General features: G+C 42.1%; 1 protein-coding gene and 1 non-coding gene across 4 annotated transcripts in view; one reads left to right on the top strand and one right to left on the bottom strand.

Moving 5' to 3' along the window:
- The window catches only part of LOC104862780 (S-adenosyl-L-methionine-dependent tRNA 4-demethylwyosine synthase TYW1), a 182,239-nt gene extending 158,662 nt beyond the window's left edge, over window positions 1-23,577 (top strand). Inside the window, exons 13-14 of one of the 3 annotated variants that reach the window (XM_033764905.1) lie at window positions 2,508-2,675; window positions 22,339-23,577. In XM_033764905.1, coding sequence (XP_033620796.1) covers window positions 2,508-2,675; window positions 22,339-22,560 — 390 coding nt within the window. In that variant the 3' untranslated portion in view covers window positions 22,561-23,577. The remainder of the gene's footprint in view (window positions 1-2,507; window positions 2,676-22,338) is intronic. The other 2 variants (XM_010625014.3, XM_010625015.3) reach the window with 2 other exon arrangements.
- LOC117286656 lies at window positions 9,666-9,832 on the bottom strand. Its single transcript, XR_004517813.1, has one exon. It is a non-coding gene; the product is annotated as a U1 spliceosomal RNA (small nuclear RNA).
- Window positions 23,578-23,873: the final 296 nt, after the last annotated feature.

The following is a 23,873-nucleotide window of genomic DNA, read 5'->3' as shown; positions in this document are numbered from 1 at the left end:
AGGACCTTGCTGCTGGTGATAAATGGGGCAGTGGAGGGGAAGGTGGCAGACAGCCACGATGCAAGGGGAGAACAAAGTGGTTTTAGATAATTCAGGCTCAGGTGTGCTCAGGAGTAAAGTCAGAGCAGAGCCATTGGTAGAGTGTAGGCTGAAGAGAAGTGGTGGAAGCAGGGAGGCCAGCAGACCAAAACGGAGTGAGAGTCATTCACCAATTCCTTGAGGCCGTTTTCTACTCAGAGCATTTTTTTGTCACAACAGAGCACCAGCTGACCCAGTACTACTTACCTCAGAAGGTTTTTTTTAAACTTAATTTTATTGGTACATTTTAGGTATACAATATAATGACATTCATCACTGAAAAGTTGTACCTTTACATAATCTATCTTGGTTCTTATTTTTTTCCTCACTCCCCTGACCTCCCTTTAACCCCTCCACCTCCCCCATTTACAAAGACTTTGTTTCCATTTTTTCATTTTCTCATATTAACTCCATTCTTTTGACTGAGTGAAAGGAGAACGCCTGTGTGGAAGAGTCTTATAAATTATAAAGCATCATAGACTGTCAGGATAAGTATTCTTAGAAGGCATTAACAATGAGCCGTGGCATTCATTTTCTTATACTATTTCCATACCAAATCTTCCTTAATGTTTCATGATTTATTATTGCTGAATAAAAAAAATTAAAATATTTTTAAGAGCCATTGTTATGACTACACAATCTTATCTGAAGTCTCCGAGCTTCAAGTGAACTTTTTATATATTAATAAGAAATTCCTTTGAAATAATTATGTACATGATTGTATAATTCACGTAACATAAGCAGTATTTAAATTGAAGCTAAGTGTATTTTATGACCTATCAGTAAATCATTTTCCATTTTCTTTTGCATTTGGGAGAGTTTAGCAGTTTTTCAGCAATTTCTTTAATGGTACTTTAAACTATATTATTATTTGCTTTTTTAAAAATTCACCTAAAACAGAGTTTAATGAATTCTGTAAATCAGTGGGCAAATAGAGAAGGTTTTCTTGTTTGTTGTAATTAAGCCGGCTGTGGGTAGTTTATATTCGGCAAAGCCCATCGTGGTTTATGTACCAGTGATCCTTTTGAACAGCCATCTGGAGCAGCGCATTTCACAGAGCTCATCGGAGTCTTCAGCCAAGACCCAGCTCCACCATCTGTGGGGCAGGGTCACTTTGCAGTGCTCATTTGTGGGTTTTTTAAAATTTAATGTCATTCTAAAAAATGTGAGAGAATGAAAAGATGAAAATAAAGTGTTTGTAAATGGGGATGGGGGAGGGGGTGAAGGGAGGGCAGGGGTAAGGGGAAAAAATGAGAATCGACTTGTCATGTAGAGGTACAAGATCCCAACAATGAATGTAACTGTACTGTATCCTTAAAATGTACCAATAAACTCAAAGCTAAAAAAAAAAAAAATTTTAATGTCATTCTGCCTCTTCTAGTGTGTGTGTGTGTGTGTGTGTGTGTGTGTGTGTGTGTGTATGTGTGTGGGAGGCCAGAGAAGCCATGTGTGCGCACTGCATGTCCCTTTTTATTTCATTTCTAACTACCTCGAAGACGTTCAAACCATTTGTCAAGAAAGTTTGATTTGCGGGTATTTGAAGAGTTCCTTATTATTAGAAAATCATTCCTGTGTCATTATGTAATTTACCAATCTAGAGGACTAGTTACGAAACTTTTGAGATCTGCCTCAGCTGTCAGGCAGAGTTCAAAAGAGTTAGAAGCTGGCTTGTCTTTTTCTGGCTTTATTTCTAGGAATTCCTCTATTGGCAGGATAAATTATGTATGTATAGGTGTTTGGTGGGGCATGGAGGTGTACCCACAAATACATTTCTCTTTTGGCGTGGCTCTCTGTTTATAGTTATTCCTATTCAAAGTACATCACAAAGTGATCTCCCTAAAGGATAATCTCAAAGGGATCCCTGTTTGGCCCTTTACAGAAAAAAGCACAAAAAGTGCTATGGTTTCAGTCTCAGTTATACTGGGGAATGGCAGCTCGCCTCATTTTCCCAGTGACTTAGTTGGTCAGTGAATTTTTATGGGCGTCTAAAGTGTGGCAGTCTCAATCTCAGTTACATCGGAGAATGTGTTCATTCACTATTATGTACTAGGGCAGTGGTGGCAAGCCTATGGCATGCATGCTGCAGTGGGTGGTTTGTATCATTAAAAGCTCTGCTATACTAGAGGATTGAGAGTCCTTCCGAATTAATCTGCTACAATGCACGAGTGACTTTACATGGGAAGATACCCTGTTGATACCAATACATTATAGTGCCTAGATGGCAGTGGGGTCACATAGCACAAAACATTGGCTTGGGTCCCCCTGTGCTGCCTTTGTCACCAACACCTTGGATGGTCTCAGCACTCTTTATCTGTCACCTTTTCATTTTAAAGTCTGGGTTGGATTGGATTGGATTAGATGACCTCGATGACTTCCGGGCTCTGACTTCTTACTCTGTGACCATCCCTAACTGTTGTGATGTTTTTCAGGGTGTTACCTACTGTGGAGAAAGTTCAGCGAGCAGCTTGACCATGGCCAATGTGCCCTGGCACGAGGAGGTTGTCCGCTTTGTCCGTGAGTTGGTGGATTTGATCCCTGACTATGAAATCGCATGTGAACACGAACATTCCAACTGCCTCTTGATAGCGCACAGAAAGGTAAGAGTGACTCAAACGTGTGTGAGTCTTTTTTCTTTATACTTTCTTCTACTTTTTAATTTACTTTCTCCTCACTTTATTATGGTAAACATCTGCTTTTCTGCTACCTTTCCTAAAACATTGGCAAAATCCTAAAAAGAAAAAGCCCTGATTTCATTTCTAAGGTTCATAAACTCTTCTGTGGGAAATTGCTTCTGTTTTGCCCTCATCTAGTCATCTTGAAGTACTTTCTGGTTTGGAATTTTTAGAAAGGTGCATGCTAAAAACAAAAACAAAATACCCTTGTAATAACCTCTAGTCTTTTTCTGGGATGACAAAAGCTGAAATAGTAAACAACCCCCGTATGAGGTTCTGGCTGTCAGAAAAAATATTGAAGAATTTATCAAGTTTCAGATGCTTTGAGTTTCGGCATCTGGAGAAATTTGTTTGGGATTGTAGCTTGTGATACTATTTCTTCTTTTCTCCTTTACCAAACAAATACCCTAATCTGCTGTGTTTTTAAAGTAAGAAATGTCTGGCAAAGGCACAATGTGGTTCTTGGTAGAGGTGGGCCACTCAACTAAGATGAAAAAGCCCTTCATACAGTGTTCATGGAGCTGCCATATGGTTATATTCTTGCTGACGTGTTGACAGATAACATGATGTTTAGGATTTGATTCAGGCTGATATAAAGTGAGGAGCCATGGCTATGTGGATGGGTGAGACTAAATAGTCATAGTACTCTCTGCCTCGTTTTCTGTTCATGTTCTCCATTAAAGAAATTCTTTTAAGAAATGGACATGGTTAGTCCTTGAAAATGTAATTTCTAGGTGAGTAATGCCAGACACTACATGTATTATATGGTTGCATTCACAGGAATCCACAGACACAACATGTATTACATGGTTGCATTCACAGGCAAATCCATAGAAACAGGAAGTAGATTGGTGGTTGCCGGAGGCTGGAGGAAGAGCAGACTGGGAAGGGACCTGCCAGTGGGTGTGGGCTTCTTTTTGGGGTGATGGAAATGTTCTGGAATTGTAACATATTGGTTGTACAACTTCATGACTATATTAAAAACCACTGGATTGTACACTTTAGAAGGCTGAATTCTATGGTATGTGAGCTGCACCACTGAAACAGTAAGTTAGTACCAGAAAGTAATAAGGTCAAGAATGAACTGTGTTGTCTATTTAGCCAAGTGCTTTTTATGTAAGTCAAGTCAGGCCTAATTTGAACAATGAAAGATTCACTTTTCCCCTCACAATAAGCTAAGTGGCTTCCTGCACAACTTCTCAGGTTAATGATATTTAATAATATGGAAGCACTTGATTAAAATCTCACAAACTCTAGTCTCAAATAAGTATGAGGTAAGAAGGCTTGTCCTGTGATTGTATATCCGACCTGTGTTGTCTGTCACAGACTTAACCATTTAGGAAGAACACAGCAAAAAAGACCTGGGGTGTGAAATGTTAAAGTAGCTACAAAGAAAATAAATTTACCAAAATAAATCTTAAAAAATAAAAACAGAGGAGAGTCTGAGATAGTGCATCACTGTTTTGCTTAATGCCTGTTGAATATGCATGTGTGTCTGGTGCTGCTCTGGCCACTAAGAATGAAAAGATGAGTAAAAAATAGCCCCTACCTTCAAAAATGATGTAACAGAAGACTAGGTAAGTGAAGAGAGTGGTCGGAAGGGTTGTGAGAGCCACCAGGAGAGGTTTCATGGAGCAGCTGCTGTTTACCTGGATCTGAGTGAGGCCTGGGGAAGAGCATTAGGAGGAAAACATGTGCAGACATCCTCAGAGAAGCACAGAGGTGCACTGGAGAACCATGGGAGTTTGGGCAGCTGGAGGTCAAGAGGGGTGACAAGGAAAGGGGACCTTAGGCTGGGGCAAGATCACAGACAGCGTTGAATGGCATCTGAAATGCTTTTTCTGTAGGGTTTGGGGGGCACTGCAGGGTTTTAATTAGGGAAGTGGCTGTCTAGCAGCATTATAGAGGACGGATTTGCAATAATATAAGAAACCAGCTAAAAAGTGGTGCGATAGTCTAGTGATCTGAGAGTGAAATGGTGAGCATCCAATATACAAAGGCTGTGGGAGTGGAGAGGTGCCGGGTACGTTTGACAGTGTTAAATGAGAGCCTTCACACACCGGAGGGCCCCAGTGTGACTCCCTTAGGAAGTAGTGCAATGTCTCTCACCATGGTTGTTTGCACGTTTGCTTTTTATTTGTTTCTTTGTGGTCATATGAGTAAAGAGCAAGTAAGTTGATTGCACTACCTGGAAATCATGTTCCTTTAAGGACACAGGCAGCAGATTATGGAATCCAGGTTAAGAGAGATTGTGCTCACAATGCATACAGTGAGAAAGATGACCAAGACGTGTGCTCCAGGATGCTTTGAAACTGATTAAACCTCAGCCACACCCTGATACATGTGTTCCCAAACTTATTCATGGTACCTCCGTGCCTCAGTAATTTGTTTCATAAGAACTGTAGGTCAAGAAGTACCTACCAGTTCTAGTTATGACTCGATAGAAATAAATGTAGGACAACCTCAGATTGAAACTGGTGTGTCTTGAGCTGTTAGCTTGCGTGGTGCCCGACAAATGCTCAGTATCACTATTTTTCCCACCCAAATTGAAAACATCCTGTAGCACCCCAGTGAATATTCTAGTCTCACAGCTTGGGAATCAGCGCTGTGAGGAAAAAATACAGAAACCCGTTCTAAGTGTAAGAATTTGATTATTTCCAACTGTGTGTGTATTGTTGTTGTTTTTTGAGGGTGGCAGTACTTAGAGATTAAACTCAGGGCATTCACACTGGGCTAAATCTGCAGCCATCATCATCATCATCATCATCATCATCATCATCATCAATATATATATATCTATATATATGTATATATAGATATATATATATATTTTTTTTTTTTTTAATTTGAGGGAAGTCTCACTAAGTTGCTAAATTACCTGGACTGGGCTCAAACTTGTGATCCTCCTGCCTCAGCCCCCCAGAGTGCTGGGAATATAGGTGTGCACCACCACGCCTATCTCCAATTATGTATTTCCTGGTGGGTCTTTTCCTTTTCATTGTTGATATCAAAGTATGAACCTCCATAGTTTTCTAATCATGCCCTACTCTCTGCTCCTGATACCAGTGTTGAGTGAAAAAAATGGAAATAGGTACAGCGTCTTAGGGAGGTGTGGCCTCTCATATTTGGTCCATCAGCTCCAACTGTGGTCTCACAAGCTGGATGATGTTGCTTAGTTTCTGCTGGTAACCACAGGGCTTCTGAAAGGCAGTGCAAGTCACACCCTGGCTGAAGGACTGTTTTCCTATGTGTTACACCAAGACTGCTCCAAAAGAAAACTGAAAACTAAGTCCTTTTATTTTAAACTAAGTGTAGACATTCTTAGGAAATTGCAAAAACAGTACAGAAGAGATATCATACCCCATCACCTTGTTTTCCCAAGTGGTACCGTGTTATGTGACTACAGTGTGTTATCAAAACCAAGAAAGTGACATTGGCACAACTCCTTGTCCTTACAGATTTCACTGATTTTAAGTGTGTGTGTGTGTGTGTGTGTGTGTGTGTGTGTGTGTGTGTGTGTGTGATTTTTGTCATGTTTGTAGTCACATAGCCACCACCATGGTTCAGATCCAAAGCTGGGGCTTGGGTGTAGCTCAGTGGGAGAGTGTGTGTTTACTGTGCACGGGGTCCTGGGTTCCATCCCAGCACCAGAAACATACAACAAGAAACGAAACTGTTCTACGATCATGAAGATCGTTCTCACATGGTTCCTCTGTAGACCAGTCCACCTCCACTCTTAACTAGCCCTAGCTTTTTATAACCACTAGTCTGTTCCCCCCTCGTGATTTTTCATCTGGAGAATGGTATAAACAGAACTGTAAAGTATGTAGCCTTTGGAGATTGACCTTGTTTTCACCCAGCATGTTCCTCCCCGTTCCTGCAAATGTCAGTAGTTTGTACCACTTTATGTTCTCACCAGCAGTGTGGGGAAAATGCAGCTCCTCTGCTTCCGCTTTAGCATTTGGTATTGTTATTAATTTTATAGTTGACTGTGCTAATACATTTTTGTGTCTTAATTTGCGTCTTAAGAACACACTCTTTCTCTCCATTTATTTAGATCTTTGGTTTCTTTAAGATCAGCATTTTGTAGTTTTCAGTGTACAAGTCCTAACATGTTTTGTTAAATTTATATCCAAGTCATTTTTGAACAGTTATAAATGGTGCTCTATTTTCTTTTTTTCACTGCTAGTATACAGAAATAGAATTGATTTTTATATTTTAATCTTATATTCTGCAAACTTGCCAACCTCACTTATTCTAGGAGTTTTTTGTTTGTTTGTTTGTTTACTTATTGGTTTTGCTAATTTTCCTTAGATATACTGCAGAGACCATTATGTCATTTGCAAATAGGAGAAATTTTCTCTTTCCGATCGTTGGCCTTTTGTTTTCTTTTCTCACTTATTTACCAGGCCTAGAGCTTTCCAAACCTCATAGCTTGCCTGAGCGAGATGGCCAATCCTAACCTCTTTCCTGGGCATAGGAGGAAAGCATTCATGCTCTCGCCACTTCATTTGATGTCAGCTGTAGTTTTTCTTCACATATTCTTTTCTAAGTTGAGTTTTGAGGGATTTTCTTATGAACGTGGATTTAAGTGAAACCCTTTTCCTTAACTGACATCGATACTGATGTGTACAGAAGCCAGGACCATGGCACTGGTTTTTACAAGAAGAAAGTGTGCTATTGAAGGCTGTGTGACAGGGAGGCGCGAAGCACGCTTAGCTCTTGTCTCCTGATTCTGCAAGGAGGACTTTAAGGGCTTGGGGAGTTGGTGGGATCAAAACTCTTTTGGGCCTTACCTGTGCCACTTTCCTTGTGAGGTTCTTTACTGTTTAGTTCTGTTTTGAAGTCTCATGCTCAGCTTCCTTCACTCTTGACCTCAGTCTCTGTTGCTGCTGGTCCCGAATCCAGAGTTCCATGGGTTTGAGGTTTTGGTTCCATCTTCTCAGTAGCCGCCCCTTGTTAGACTTCGGGGTTTTTCATAGGACGGTAAAACATCTTATGTAGCAGGTAGGAATGTAGAAATTATGCTTTTTAAAAAATGCCTAATGAGAGAAGAGCAGAGCCAGTGTGGTCTGGGCATTTGTAAAGGGAAGGGGGGACTTGAGCCTTGAATCACAGAAGGAAAAGATGCAAAAGGACTGGCTCCTGTAGGCCAGCTGTGTCGGTAGGCTGGGGTTCATCCAAGGCACATGCAGTGTGAAAGATGGAGAACTTAATTCTTTTTGATAATGACTTTTCAAAGGAATGGCTTGCAGGCCCTTGAGAGATTCTGCTGAATTGCATGAGATGCATACACATAGCTGGGCACACCTATGTGTATAGTATAGTAGAACACATCTGTGATCCCAGCTCTTTGGGAGGCTGAGGCAGGAGGATCACAAGTTGAAGTCCAACCGGGGGAACTTAGCAACTTAGTGAGACCGTGTTCAAAATTTAAAAAATAAAAGGGGCTGTGGATGTAGCTCAGTATGAAGGCTCTGGGTTAAGTCCCCCCACTTTTTCTTTCATTGATTTCATTCTTCTTTCAGTATTCATAACTGTTCTTTCTTGTTATGCCCTTCTTTCTGTGTATCTTAGGCTTCTTTGCCTTTTTTGTACTTTCCTAAGATGAGAACTTAAATTATTAACTTTTCCTGTCTTTTAAGATACCATATAATGCTACAAATGTTCCCTCAGCCCTTCTCCAGCTATGTCCAAGTTTTTTTATGCATTTTATTTTAACTCTTGTTCTGTCAGTTGTTTTTCTTTTTTGATTTCTTTTTTGGCCTGAGGATTACTTAGTAGTTTGTCCTTTTGTTGCCTGATGTTTGGAGATTTTGTTTTCTTTCTCCTATGGATTTCTAGTTTGTTTCTGTTATGGTCAAAGAACAAATGTATTTCGGTATTTTTAGATTTGTTAAGGTTTGTTTTCTGGACTTAGACAGGGTTCATCTTGGTAAATGCCTTTTGTGTGCTGGCAAAGAAAGTGTATTCTGCTATATTTGGGGGCGTGTCCAGTAAATATCTAATTCTTTCCATTGGTTGTAATGTTGAGTTTTCTTGGTACCCTTGGTGATTACCTGTATAATCCTATCAATTGCTGAAAAATGTAACATCGAAGTCTCCCAACTGTAACCCCAGATTTCTTTATGTCTTCTTGCAGTTCTTCTAGTTTTTGCTTCACATATTAAGCAACCATGTTGATTCTTACACATTTAAGAGTTCATCCTCTTCTGGTAGGTTTGATCTTTTTCCATTATGTAATAGCCCTAGAAATTTTCTTTGCCTTGGAGCATACTTGAAAAGGCCACTTCTACTTTCTTTTGATCAGTGTCTACATGTTCCATTGTTTCCCATCATTTTGCTTTCAATGTATCAATATCACTAGATCTGAAGTGAGTTTCTTAGAGACAACACATAATTGAATCTTGTTTTTAAAATTTGTTCTGACAGTCAGTTTAGAATTCCATGTTGAGTTTGTCTCCCTATATAGAATTTATTGTGGTTGCTCTGAATTTTACATTACACACATGTCAGTCTACTGGTGTCAACATTTTACTATTTGAGTGAAATGTAAAACCTTTTTCTCTCTTTGAGTCTCTTTCTCTCACTTATAATGTCTTAAATATTTCCTACATGTGTATTGAAATCCACATGGGATTGTGTATTTTTCTTTCAACAATCAAATATAATTTATAAGGAAAACTTGAGAAGAAAAACTTATTTATTGTATTTACTTTTTTTTTTTTGTCTTTTTGTTGTTTTTTCTTCCTGATGGTCCAAATTTCCTTTGGAATCTTCCCCATCTGTATGAAGAATTTCCTTTAACAGCTCTTTTAGTCAGTTTGATAGCAACAAGTCTTACTAGTTTTCCTTCATGTGGCAGTGCTTAGTTCCTTCTTCTTCAAGGTTTTTTTTTGTTGTTGTTGTTGTTTTTAGGGGAGAGCGCGAATGCAGTCCTTCCCCACTACCACAAATTATGCAGTTGAGTTTCCCACATTTGGGGAAATCACAGGGGTCAGCAATCCGGAGTGCAGTGGATAAGCCTTGCCCTTCAAGGTTGTTTTTGATAGATTAAAAAAACAATTCTGAATTGACATTTTTCTTCTTTCAAGACTTCTGGCTTCCCTGGTATCTGATGAAATTTTCTCTTTAGTTTGTTTTTCTTCTATAGTTAAAGTGTTGTTTCTTCTTTCATTGCTTTTAAAATTAATTTTTTTTTTTTTTTCAGTTTTTAGAAGTTTGACTTTTTGTCCTAGTCCGGACTTCTTTTAATTCTTTTTTTAACAAAAAAAAAAAAAAAAAAAAAAAAAAAAATCAAGAAGCCATTTAGCCGGGGATTTAGCTCAATGGTTCCGCCACCAGCTTTGTAAGCGCAAGGACCAGAGTTCAATCCCTGGTAACAACAACAACAAAAAAAAATTAATTCTTTTGTTGTAGGTTTGCTCATTTTCTTGAATCCATGAGTTTAGGTCCTTTACATAGTTGGAGAAATTTCAACCATTGTCTCTTCAAAAACTTTTATAGCCCCACCTTCTTTCTCAACTTTTTGGGATTCTGATGACATAAACATTAGACTTTTTTTTTACAGGTTCATTGACTCTCTCCTCTGCTCTTGAATCCATTAAGTTTTATTATTTTAGCTATCATATTTGTGAGTTCCAAAATTTCCATTTGGTTATTCTTTCTTTTATTTAACTTTCTACTTTCTACATATATTAGTTGTGTTTGTAATTGCTCATAGAAGCATATTTATGATGGCTGCTTTAAAACTTTTGTCACAAACATCATCTTGACATTTGATTGTCTTTTTCCATTTAAGGTGAGATTTTTCCGGTTTCTTGGTATGACCAGTGACTTGGCTATATCCTGGTCATTTGGTTGCTCTGGTATGGGACTGTGTATCTTACTTCGATCTTCTTTTTAAACATTATACCAGTGGGGACAGGATAGAAGGTTGTCATCTGATTTCTTCTGGGTTCAGGTGTGTGACTTCCAAGAGAGGGCAGGGGTTTAGGCTGGTCATCTCTTCACTGCTTCCACTGACATCTGGGGTGGCAGTGGGGGCTGTATCGCATTGGGCAGTGTCTGCAGTCCTTGCTCTCTGTTAAGCTTCCTCTGACATCGCCCAGGCATGCCCAGGAGAAGCACCTTGTTCCTGCTGGGGCAGGGTGAGTCCAGGCTTCTGTGTAGTCTGTAGGACACCGCAGCTGGGGGCAGCAGTGGGCAGGCATCAGACCTCATGATGGCCAGGTGCAGGATAGGTCCAGGTTCCCACTCAGTACTTGCTGACCAGTGGGGAATGAGGCCAGTTTCTTTTTATGGTTTTGAGTGGCCATTTACCAGGGCACAGGGACTGTCATCCTGGTACTTCCCAGAGAGTCCCATGTTCAGTGCATTAACAGCCTCTTCACCTTCGTATGCTTTCCTTTCTTGTTGAAATCAGACATGGTCCATCCTCCTTGCTAGTTTTGGTACCCACTTACCTTCTTGCTTATTACTCATTCATTCACTCTTCACTCATATATCGGTAAATATTTACTGCTCTAAGTTTGCTATTTTATGTCATTAGTTACCTGCTAATCATTAAATCCTTTTATCATTCACCATTCTTTTTTTCTGTAGCAGGAAACCTCTACCCACTCATACATCTCACTCATCTATCATATCATACTTTCCTGATTCTAATAAAGTTGATGTGCAGAAATAAGAACATGCCATAAAATAAAATAGAATATTGAAAATTCCCAAATTGTTGCATTTCTTTCTTTTATCCACTTCAAAAAAAAAAATTTTTTTTTTTTTTTTTTGGTACTGGGGATTGAACTCGGGTCCTTTTGCTTGCAAGGCAGGCCACCAAACTGCTGAGCTAAATCCCCAGCCCTTAAAAATTTTAAATACCTTCAGATTCAAGATACTGTGTGGTATAAAACCTAAGATGATCTGTCTAAAATTATTAATTTGAAACGAGTTCTCAAGTCACTGAGTTACCCAGGCAGGGATTATTTGGCCTGTGGCATGTTATGGTTTCTGTTGAGATGTCCCTCAAAGTCTTACGCGGATGAGGTGCGGCTTTCTTTTTCAGAGGTGGAGGAGTCTGGAATATGTGATGCTGGGGTTAAGGGTGTATAATTATTAAACCACTACACGTGAAAGAGTAGTTTGGCACTGCCCAGTCCTGGTAGTCTGAATAAGATAAAAGGGCAGAAAGATGGTATTAAACTCATGTGTTATGTTTGCTGCCTTGTGTCTGTGCCATGTTGTTTCTGCTCTGTCCTGCCTGCCTGTCCTCCCTACCTCAGAGTCAGCAGATTATGGTCTGAAACTTCTGCAATCTGTAACCAAATAAACTCTTTTCCCTCAGGTATTTTGTCTCAGCAGCGAGAGAAAAGTAACTAACACATGATGCCACATCCATCTTCCCAAAATGAATCTTAAAAAAAATTCTAGAGGATTAATAAGTATTGGTTAAATATTTACATTTAGATGACCTTTAAGGATCCTGCATAAAATTTGCAAGATTTTCCCAATGTGAAATATCTTCTGGAGATTCCATTGTAATCCTTTTCACATCCAGAGTACACCATGGTCATTTACAGTGCAAGGAACTTGCTATCACCAGTGCCATGCCACATGCAAATCATTCCTAATTACTGTAGTGGAATATTTTTGAAAATTACTATTTTACTGTCTCTCTGGAAGAGTTCTGTCATTTAGGCATGATACTTGGCCTCCAGACGAAGGAGTTTCTGCTCTTGGTACGCAGCAGGCTCCTCAGTGAGAAGGAAAGAGGAAGGCAGTAGGAAGCCCAGTGAGCGCTTCTGACTGAACAGAGAGGCAGAACAGGTTCTTGCTCAGAGAGCCATGTGGCAGAGCTTAGCTGCGGGGCTGAGCTGGTGAGGCAGGCAGGTGAGCCCGGCGCCCGCACGAGGCAGACTGCAGTGACCTGCGTGCCTTGGGGAGGCAGCAGGGATGAAGAGGTATAGTCAGCTCATCTATAACTTTGGCTTTGTCTGCTTGGAAATTAATTAGACCATGATGAGTCCAGCAAAATTTGATGATTTTAATTGTGCAACATTGAAGTCCCTTCCACATACTGATGATGGCCTAACATCATGTGGGTCACAGCCAGTGGAGCGTGGGAACAGGTGAAATGCACAGCTTGCAGAGTTCATAGAGCACTGTTTGGAAATTTACTTACTTATTTTACAAGACAGACTTTATGTTTAGAATTGCCTTGACATAAAGAAATTAAGAATGCTAGATAGAATAGAGTTCCTTTATAACCTGGATTTGCCCTGTTATTAATATCTGGCATTGTTAATGATAGATGTGCTACCATCATTGAACCAATACTGATATGTGATTTTTAACTAATGTCTACACATAGTTTATAAAGATTTCTTTTTCTTTTTCTTTTTTTTTTTTAATCTTTTGAGACAGGATCTCACTGTATAGTTGAGATTGTCCTGGAACTCACTATATAGCCCAGGCTGGTCTCGAACTCACAGCCATCCTCCTGCCTCAGCCTCCCGAGTGATGGATGGGATTACAGGTGTGCGCCATCATGCCCGGCCTATAAAGATTTCTTTAAATTCAACTCAGTGTTCTCTTTTAGTTCCAGGATTCCATTCAGGACAAGACATTATATTTAGTTGTTTCTTTGTGGCAGTTCTTCAGACTTTCTGTATTTCTGTTGACCTTGACAGTTTTGAGGAGTCCTCATGAATTAATTGTAAGATTTGCACTGTCTTGGTTACTTTCCTCATTGCCAAGACACTATACCCAGTGACTATAGCTTAAAGGAAGAGAGGTTCATTTGGTGCATGGTTTCAGACCATGGTTGGCTGGCTCCAAGGAGAAACAGCACAGTGGAAAGGCTTGGTTATAAGACAGCTGCTCACCCACCCCATGGTAGCCAGGAAGCAGAGAGAGAGAGAGAGAGAGAGAGAGAGAGAGAAAGAGCTGAAGACAAGACTATATCCTCCCATCCTTCCAGGGCACAGCCCAGTGGCCCAGGTCCAGCATGTTCACCCACTGAAGAGTATAGACCCCATGGCCTATCACCTTCCAGACCAGAGATTGGGGGACCAATTTAGATCTGAGCTATGATGTTGGAAAGCAAGTTTGACTAGATGATATTTTATCACATGAGTGGTTTATCGGGATGTAACACTGTCATAATTTTAGGGGTATCTGTGTTGATGATTTTCAAATTTGGGAAATTTTCAGCCATTGTTTCTTCAGATATTCTTTCTGCCCCCTTTTTTTTCCTCCTGCTGGGACTCATCCAGTGTATGTGTGTTGGCTGTCCCACATCCCACAGGTCCCTTAGCCTCCATTCACTTTGTATTTCTGTTTCTCTGACTAAATAATTTCAGTTGTCCTGTCTTTGAGTTCACTATTTCTTCGGCCAACTCACATCTACCTTTGGATCTAATAAAAAGTTAATTTTGGTCATTGTCCTTTTTATTTCCATAATTTCTTTTTGGCTTCTTTTTTGGTTTTCTGTCATTAATATTTCTGTTTTGTGCACATTTTTCTTGAGTTTTCCATATCTTCTTTTTGTTAGAGCATGTTGTTTTAATGTTTTTGTCTAGTAGACCTGTCCTTAGGTCTTTCTCAAGGCCACTTGCTATTGATTGATATTTTTCCTCTGAATGGGCCATACTTTGCTATTTTTTTAATAATGCCTTGGGATTTTTTTTTCCCTGATAGAAACCAAAATATTTGCGTTTAGTGATGTGATAACTCTGGAAATCATATTCTCTTCCCTTTCTCAGGATTTGCTGGGATGTTTTGGGTTTGTTTCTTTACTGAGGGCTGTCTGTTTGCCAAGGTGTGAATTTAAGGTCTTGTGAGGTGTTTCCTAAGCATGCAGAGTGACTTTCTAATTTCCCATGTCTGTGTAGTTACTTTTGAGTCTTCAGTGTTTGTTTCCCAGAGTGGAGGTGGGTAAGATGGGGGAAGGTGCCAACCCTTGAAGTCAGCTGGCAGTAACTTCCGCTAGAGGAGGAGTGCTTGCAACAGTGAGGGGAGGTGAAAGAAGAGCCACCTCTAGCACTTCTGTAGTCAGAAGCGGAAGTCAGCAGAGCGCAGGAGTCAGCAGAGCACAGATCTCAGGGTTTGTACGTGTTCTCACTGTCCGTTCTGGCTCCCACAAGCCTTACAGAAGCAGCGCCAGGGAGCCCTGCCATATCCTTCAGAGCTGGGAGCAGAGGTTGATGGAAATGAAGCGCAGTTTACTGTCCATCCTTCCCTTGAAAGATCAGACAGATTTTGCCAGTGTAATTTTTCCTGGGTGAAGAAAAGTACTGTACGGGGTCCTCTTGTCTGTTTTTAAAGTTTACACTTAGTTGATTTTTGCAGTTGATCAGCAATGCTCTCCACCCTCTTTTACCTTCCCCCAGGTCACACTTACTCCCATTGTATCCCCATGAATGCTGTTTTCTCGGTTTCCTTTGTGTCACACACCCCAGTTGTTTTTGCTGGGTACAGTTTCCTTCTGACTGAAGTGAATGGTAAAATTAGTCTCTTTTTTCCTTCCAAAGAAATCTTTATTTGACTTTCACTCTGAGTGATAGCTATTCAGAGTAGGAAGGTCTAAATTGAACTATTTCCTCTCAGTAAGTTGAAGACATTATTTTGTTGTCCTCCAGCATAATCTTGTCGTTATCTTCTAGCATCTTTCATTACAGTGACATGTTGGTGTCATCCTTGGTTTTGACATCTGCTGAGAAACTCAACAGTGCATAACTCTGACTGAGGTCACTGTGAGAAGCATTAGGCAAGCATTAATTCATTTAATCCTTAAGAAAATCTTAGAATCAGAAATGCTGTTTTTCTTCATATTCCAGAGGAGGAAACTGAGGCTAAAAGAATTACGTTTTGCCCAAGGGACCGATAGAGAACAGCTAGAGGTCAGTCCACATGTTTCAGCCTACAAAGCCTGCTGTGAGCTACATTGGCTGCCCCTCGAATACTACAAAGCCGTGTCACGGGTGGCTCAGGACCAGGAGCTGTCCCCTGGCTCGCCAGCAGCACTCTCCTGGACGTCAGTATTATTGGTTCTGAGAGAGTTCAGGCCCCATTTGAGGCCTTGTAGGTGAGGAAGCATTGGTCACAAAGGCCGCCCTCTTGGGTATACAGGTTTGTCACCGTGGTGGAGGGAAGGAAGAGCTGTCACCTCTGAGCCTTTTGCTCCAGGAGCAAGAAGAGAATTGTGCATCTTCACTGAGGTGGTAAGCAGTGTTCTCTTAATGAAACCTACCAGCCGTGGTACATGCACAACTCTCTTTACCTGAGACCTGATTGCATCTGCAGGTACTTTTAGAAAAATGACAGAAAAAAACTGGCATTTTGGTGACATTGCTCAGAGGATTTAGTTCTACTCTGGTGGAATTAGAGATTCAGATTTAACTCCAGAAAGCGAGTTGCTAAATAAATTTTGTTAAATTGTACTTAGATGTATCTAGAATTTAATCATATTGTTGTAGTTGGGCTCTCAAAATGGCTCCAAAGGCAGCCATTGCCATGTGAATCCTGCTTATCACCGTCCACTTGGTGGAGTGCGGCCCTCTGCCCAGTGTCCACCTTCATGGGTGAGCAGGGCTGGTTGTGTGGTTCCTGCCTCGTCTATCCCAAGAACAAGCCGCACAGTTGCAGCTGCTGCAGGTGAGAAGAGTGAGAGATACGGGAGATCCACAAGGTGCTGCTGCTTATGGTTTAGATCGGAAGTGTCCCGGGAAAGTCTCATGCCTGGAGGGGCAGCCTGCTCAGGAGAATTCCGTCACTGGGGAGGACCTGGGAGGGGACATTCTCTTCCTCAGTGCCTCCCTGCCCCTCTGCCTCTCAGCTGCCGTGGTGTGAACAGTTTTGCTGCCCCGGGCCCTTGCACAATGCTGCTCTGCCCTGGAGCTGGCGGGTCATGAGCCAAAATGAATCCGTCTTCCTCCTCAAGTGTAAGGTATTTTGTCCCACTGATGGGAAGGTGACTAAGACCCTACTGTAGCACTTTTTTCATTTTCCAGAACTCACTTCAGTATCCCAGAGTTACTTATACCTCAAGCTCCCCTGAACGTCCTCCTCTCCTACCCTGTTCACGTGCACTTCTGAGTTAGGAGGAGGTCTGACAGCCCTCTTCCTTTAGCCAGTACTTCCCCAGTGTTTGATTCCTAGGAATGTCTGCATTTGGAGGACTCATCTACAAAATAGTAACTGACTAATAACACTTGAAAACTCTTCTCAGTAGTGCAAACATGAGGCTGAGTGTGCTGGTGCTAGCCTGTAATCGCAGCACTCTGGGAGGCTGAGGCAGGAGGATCACAAGTTCAGGCCTGGGCTGGTTGATTTAGCAAGACTGTCTCAAAATTAAAAATCTAACAAGTCTGGGTATAAAGCTCATTGTGAAGGCCCTGGATTCAATGCCAGTACAACACACCCCAGAAAGGGTATAAAATGAAGTATGGTGCTTTTTAAAAAAAAATGTTCCTGTTTTACTTTTGTATTACTCCACTTTGCCCGTAATATAAGGATTTTGAAATCTGATTATGCAGCAAATGAGTAATTTTATCCAAAGAAAGAACTGACCTTTGCCTCAGCTTCTGGGGGTTGCTCTAAGACCTTGGACTTTCCTGTCTGATAAAAGTGTCTTTGTTAATTTGGAGGCCTTGGCCCAGATCCGATTGTGCACTGGGCAGGGGACCAGACAGTATCAGCTCAGACTCTGAAAGGACCCTCACTAGACGCCAGGGGAGCCATGAGTCATTCCACATCCCTGTGTGCCTCAGCCCGGGTAGGACTTAGGGGACCCCCAGGCTGCTTCAGTCACGCTGTCCCTCTGCCCTCAGCTGTGACTCTTCCCAAACTTTCAGATGTGTTGGGTTTTTGTCACCTTCACCTTTTTAAAAGATTAAGCAGTGGGTTTTATTTTGGCAAATTCATACATGTAGATAGCATCCTTTGAAAGGATTTCTTTGAATGAAAGAAATCTATCAGGAAGCACCCTCTGACCTGTCCATCTAGGATGGTGTCCCCCTACCCCCCACAATGTGAGGCTGTTGTCCCAGGGCTCCTTCAGCTCATCCTGTGGAGACACCTGGTTTCTGGCACCTCGCCATCTTTTTTATTTTTCCCTCTTCCATGTGAAGCACGTCCATAGTAGATTTCCAAGAAAAGGGCCTGGAGAGATACAATTCACCAAGACCCTAAGTGTCCAGACGCTTTCACTCTCCTCTGCCTCATGCATGGTTTCTCTTTGTGTAGAGTTCCCCTTGGAAGCTGTCCTTGCATGAGGTTGTGGCCACTGTCAGCCTACATTGCGCTCGCTGAGAACCCAGGTGGCTTTGACTGCTTACTCCTTGCCCCGTCTCCAGGACAGTGCTTTCCTTGAGCAACATCCTCTCTGTCTCCGCTGTTGGACCCTCATGACCTTCACTACCTAAAAATTTTCTAGGATTATTTCATTAAAATTTCCTTCTTCTTCTTTCCTTTACTTCTAGAACTCACAGAAAGAAAGTCTCTAAAGTCGGTGTCTTGGATGGTATTGTGTTTAATCATTTTTGATCTTTTCTCTCCCATTTTTATACTTTGTTTTTTACTCTATATTTCAGGAACTGTTAATGAATCCTTCATTTATATTTTAAAAAGCAAAGATCTTTTAATTTTTTTAGTTATAGCATGTTTTAAATGACTAAAATATTTTCTTTCTTTCATTCTCTGAGATCATCAGTTGTTACTTCAGTTTTTTTTTTTTAATCATTTTTTCCTGCACAGGCTCAGTTTATTGTATTACTCTTGTCTGTTTCTCGCTCTTCCATGTTAGAAGTCTTCCTCGGCTGCCTGGCGGGCTTGGCTGTCTGTTCGTATGTGCCAGTGGGTGACTCAGAAGCACTCTGAGTTATAAATGTGTGGATTGACTTTGTCCTGGGGTCATCTGGCTGAGCCGCTTCCTTAAGGAGCCCCAAACTCGGTGTTTCAGTTTGTCCTTTGGGCTGCTCAGAAGGGTCTTGTTTCCGGTGTGGTTGCCCTGTCCTCAGCTGTCCCTTGTCACGTTCCACTGGCAGGGTGACTGATCCGAGCAGTTTCTGAGCACTGGGGAGTTGGGAAGCACACCCTGGGTTAAATGTCCTGTTTCCTATGCAGCTCTGCTCTTGGTCCGCTAAGCCAGTGACTCCTGCCTGTCATCCTTTCAGCTTTCCGAAAGTTGGATACTGTTTTCTTCTGATCTGTGTGTGTGCGTGCATGTGTGCATGCATGTTGGGGCCTTTGCACTGAGCTGATCTTAAACTTGTGATCCTCCTGCCTCTGCCTCCCAGGGATTATAAATGTGCACCACCCCACCGGCCTTAGGTTTATATATCTTTTGTAAAACGCCCTTGCTGTCATTTTAGGTGGGGTTTCAAGAGAAAGTAAACTTCATGTGTTTGTTGAATCTACCAGTTTTAATTGAATCTTGGCATGCAGCATGTGTAGTAATACGGAGCCTTTGTGCTCACTGCGCTGTGTAACGGTTTTCTCTGTGAGAGGTGAGACAGCAGCGAGTGGCTGTGGGGCCCTGGCAGTGGGGCCGCATGGGTGCATCCGGCCATGGACGTGCTGCTCGGCGCTGTCTTTGAGATCATCTGTGACCTTTTGAGTTATTTGTCATTCTGCATAGACTTAGCTCTTCCCAGACTGTTGGATCGGAAGGATTCCTGCAGCAGGCTGACCTGGAGTCTCAGGACATTTAACCTCCAAGTATGATTTGGGTTTTGGTTCTGTGTGTCCAGCTGTCTCTCACCAGTGTGTGTCAGTCATACTCAGTTTTGCCCTTTAGCTTCTGCCTTATGCATGAAACAGCTTGGCTTTTTCAGAGCTGCTTTATTCTCAGATTGTCCTGGGAGGGCATATGTAGATTCAGTCTGGGCTCAGTGTAATCTCAGGGTCCTACTGTTGCAGACCTACTACGCCTCCACCCCCAGTTTAGAGCAGAGTCCTGATCTGTGGTGTGGCCATATTAAGAGATGGGATTTCTAATTAAATAAACTTGTAAAGATGAGTCCCTGATCTCATAGGACCCTGGAAGGGTGGTGCTCACCTGTAAGTCCAGTGCTCTGGGAGGCTGAGATAGGAGGATTACAAGTTGGAGTTCAGCCTGGGCAGTTAGTGACTTAGCAAGACCCTTTCTCAAAATAAAAAAGAAAAGGGCTGAGAATGTAGGTCGTTGTGAAGGCCCTGGTTTCAATCCCTAGTAATGAAAATAAAGAGGGACAAACATATCCTGGCCAGCATAGTGGTTTACCCTCTTCCTGGGTACCCAAACCAAGCAAAGGCAGGAGAGGAGAAAGCCACCTGCAAGTCGGAAGGTTTCTGCTCTGGGAGCCTTTTGTTGGACTGACTCATAGCACTCAGAACGGTGAGGAATATTATGTTCCTGTTGTTGAAGTAGCCGGGACACTGTGACAAGTATGCCTGTTTTGTGGTACAGCAACTTGGTCTTCCACGTTGTTTTCTTAGATGTTGCCATCATCAGATTTAAGCTTTCAACTGATATATCTGTGTGACAGTTTCTTCCATTTAGCCCTGACCTGAGCCCTAACCTGATGTGGCCTGTGCACAACCTCACAGCGCATGCTCTGTTGTCAGGTCACTGTTTTGAACCCTGGTGGGCCCTGCAGTTGGCCCTCCATAAATGCTGATAGGAGGGGTGTTAAAAGGCTCACTGTGGCCTCATCTCACTGACGTGTGTCAGTGATGTGCCTCTCCCTGTCTAGTCAGGAAGTCACCCTCTGTCAGGTGTGCAGTACCTTCTGGTACGAGTGCACTGTGCAGCAGTCCCTGTGAGACTATGGAGCCAGGCAGCTGCTTTTTGTCCTGTCTCCCAGGATGTCAGGGACAGGTGTCACATCAAAGGGTCCTCTAGCTCTGTTCAGAGGTGAGGAGGAAAAGCCTGGGTGCACGGGGTCACCCAGGAGTGAGACAGTGCGCTGCTGGGTTCCTGCTCCACACAGGGAGGACCCATGCAGAGAGGCTCTGTCATGGTCTGAGGGGTTCCAGAAAACCTCCTGGAGCAAAGGATGAGGAGACCTGGAGCATAAGTTGATATGAATCACAGAGGGAACAGCGCCAGGAGTTGGCAAGGATACAGCAAGCTGGGTGTAGGGGGAGCACACCTGCAGTCCGAGCAACTCTGGAAGGCTTGAGGCAGGAGGATTGTGCATTTGAACTAAGCCTGGGCAACTTAACACCTTTGCAAGATCCTGTCTCAAAATTTTAAAAGGTTGGGGATGTAGCTCAGTGTAAAGGCCCTGGACTCAGTCCCCAGCACTGCATAAATTAAAGGAGGAAGGGAGAGACAGCTCATGAAGAGCCTCCAGATATAGGTCTGGCACACAGACTGTATTCTCTGCAGCATTTCTGTATTTCTGTGCATACTCTCAGGGGTCTATTGGGGTGGGAGAAGTCCAGACTGGAATCAGAGCAATGATTTGAAGATTTCCTTAGTCCAAAGTAAGGGGCTGTGTTCAGCGACATTGGCCTCTGGTGACCGAGAGGCTACTCTAGAAGAGGGCATGCGTCTGGCCGTTTGGGGGTGTGACGGCCTGGGAAAGATGGACACCTTCAGCTGCGCAGTCCTGAGGCTCGACACCTGGGAGTGACAGTGACTGCTCTCACAGTGGTGGGGACACTCGGGCAGTCACCACAGGCAGGAAGATGGCAATGTGGACTTCGCACCTCGGCTAAGAGCGTTCACAGAGCCCTGGGCACTGTTCCAAGGAATGGGCTTACTGCAAGAAAAGTCTCAACATTCATAGATAGGCCAATTACAGGCTCACATTTATTTGGATCTTAACTGCTGCATAAAAAATCAGATGCTATTTAAGTTCAGCATATTTTAATACTCTGAATCCAGGAACCTATATGTTTTCAGTATTCTTTTTAGCTGGAACAGGAAACTATTTCTTGACTTGTTCATAGAGTTAACCAGATTTCTTTTTTTCTCATTAAGACAGTAGTACAAGAAATACTTACTTGTCTTTTTAAAGTCAAGTTTCAACCTATTAGTTATACATTTACTCTAGTGAATGCCAAACAGATGCTCTGAATTAAAACCCTCGCAGTTCAGTGTGGGTTTCTTGCAGAGCCTCCTTGGTTTTCTTTTTGTTTTCTTCATTCCGGGTCATTATTGTACAGTGACTTTGGAGAAGCAATTTCCTTGAGAGTACAAATTGGATTATTCCCCTTTATTGAATTGAAATTCTTAACAAGGATTTCTACTAATGAGATATTGTATGCATGTGAGGCTGGAAAGGCTCGTTTGAGTCATTTAGTTAGTGTTTCGGAATTAGAAGTCATTGATTAAAGCTTTACTATTAGCTCATACAGAATTCAGTAATAAAACAGCTTCCTCGAGCTACTGCTGACACAGCCATGAAAATCTGAGGGACAAGAAGCCCTCCCTCTACTCCAGCTCTTGTGCTTTTGGAGGGAACCATATTTGGGATGTATAAAAGTTTTTAACATGATTGAGAAAAACAAGCTTATTTGTGATTTTTTTTGTTTTTGTTTTTAGTATTTTTTTTTCCTGTGGATATTTTTCCTTCTGGCCTGACAACTTTTTTCTTTCCAGTACAAGATTGATGGAGAATGGTGGACGTGGATTGATTATAACCGCTTCCAGGAACTCATCCAGGAATATGAAGATAGCGGAGAATCCAGAACTTTCCGTGCAGAGGATTACATGGCCCGAACTCCTCACTGGGCCTTGTTTGGTGCCAGAGAAAGAGGCTTTGATCCCAAGGACATGAGACACCAGAGGAAGAGCGGATCAAAAAACATTGCTGGACATTGAGCTTGTCTGATGTCATCATGCTAAAGGACAAGGACGGTGGATCCAGAATGTCCTTAGACTCCCGTGACTTCCCAGAACAAATCCTGCCACTTAGATGTCATCCAGACAGAATGCAAGTCGTGCGACTAGGCTGGAGGGACAGCACCCACCCGTTGAGTTTCTAGACTTGGCCCCAATGTTTCTTGCCAGAACTCGGGCCCCTTCCTGATTATTTCTGAGCTGAACATCATTTTGTGGGGGAGGGGAAGACAGTCATTATTGGAACTTAATTAATACTTTTGAGTCATGTTTTAGTGAGACTTTCTAAACTACTATTCATGAGTGTTGTGTTAGGAATAAACAGCTATGCCTCTTCTTCGTTCTGGGTTTTTGGTTTTTTGTGGAGCAGCCATTTAGCATTGAGTTGTGCCACGCTGAGCTAATGCATCTGCTCCAAGATCAGCACTGTCCTTTCCTGATGCCTTTATACAATACCTCCTGGAAATAATTTGAGTTGTCACAATTTTCAAATATTCTTAAATACTGCACCAATTGCATTAACATTTTGCTTTTTACCAACCACATATCAAATTGTTTTGGATCTTACATGGCACTGGATCCCCCTGTTCCCATACAGATTTTATGGGCAGGGACAGAACAGAAGCCCTGTCACTGAGAGAGATCCCTTGATGGTTGCACTGAGTACTTAGCCTCAGCAGCACACTCTGGAGTGAGGAGTCTACAGAGTTGTGAAGGCTACGTCCAGCTCTTCACCACAGGCAGGCCGCCATCTTTGTTCACTCCTGTGGCCCTCGCTGCTCCCCACAACCCATTCTTTAAGATTTGGATTGTTTCTAGCTAAAAACATCATACTTACTATTTTTACTCCAGGTTGTCAAAGTTATTTTAAAATTCTCTTATCCAAAAAGTTAAATTAATAAAGGTCTTTTATAAAGACTTCAGGCATGAATATTCTTTTATGTGCTTAAAGAGCCCTCTGGTCACATGGTTCTGAGCCTTATCAGACCCGCCTTCTCACATAGCAGCCATTTTGTCAGTGCTTCTATTCTGTGTTGAACTAAAATAAATCCACAGATGATATAATATACCCACTTAGTTGAACACTGGGTGCCATCTTTATTTTGAAGTGGAAGAGTCAAGATGCTTTTTTCTGCTGTGACATGGGATGGTGAATACAGGAAAAACCAGCCTTTGCTTTCTGTGTTTATACCATTCTCAGTATTTCAATTCTGACCCTGGGTGTGCAGAGGTGGAGGCCCACCACTCCTCCCTTCTTGGGTTTGTAATTTGCTACAGGGCTCATAGAACCCAGG

This window comes from Fukomys damarensis, unplaced genomic scaffold, assembly GCF_012274545.1.
Source record: "Fukomys damarensis isolate Sample0158 unplaced genomic scaffold, DMR_v1.0_HiC HiC_scaffold_17, whole genome shotgun sequence".
Lineage (NCBI taxonomy): Eukaryota > Metazoa > Chordata > Mammalia > Rodentia > Bathyergidae > Fukomys > Fukomys damarensis.
Note: the sequence above shows the minus strand (reverse complement) of the source record. Positions and strands in the feature narration are given on the sequence as shown.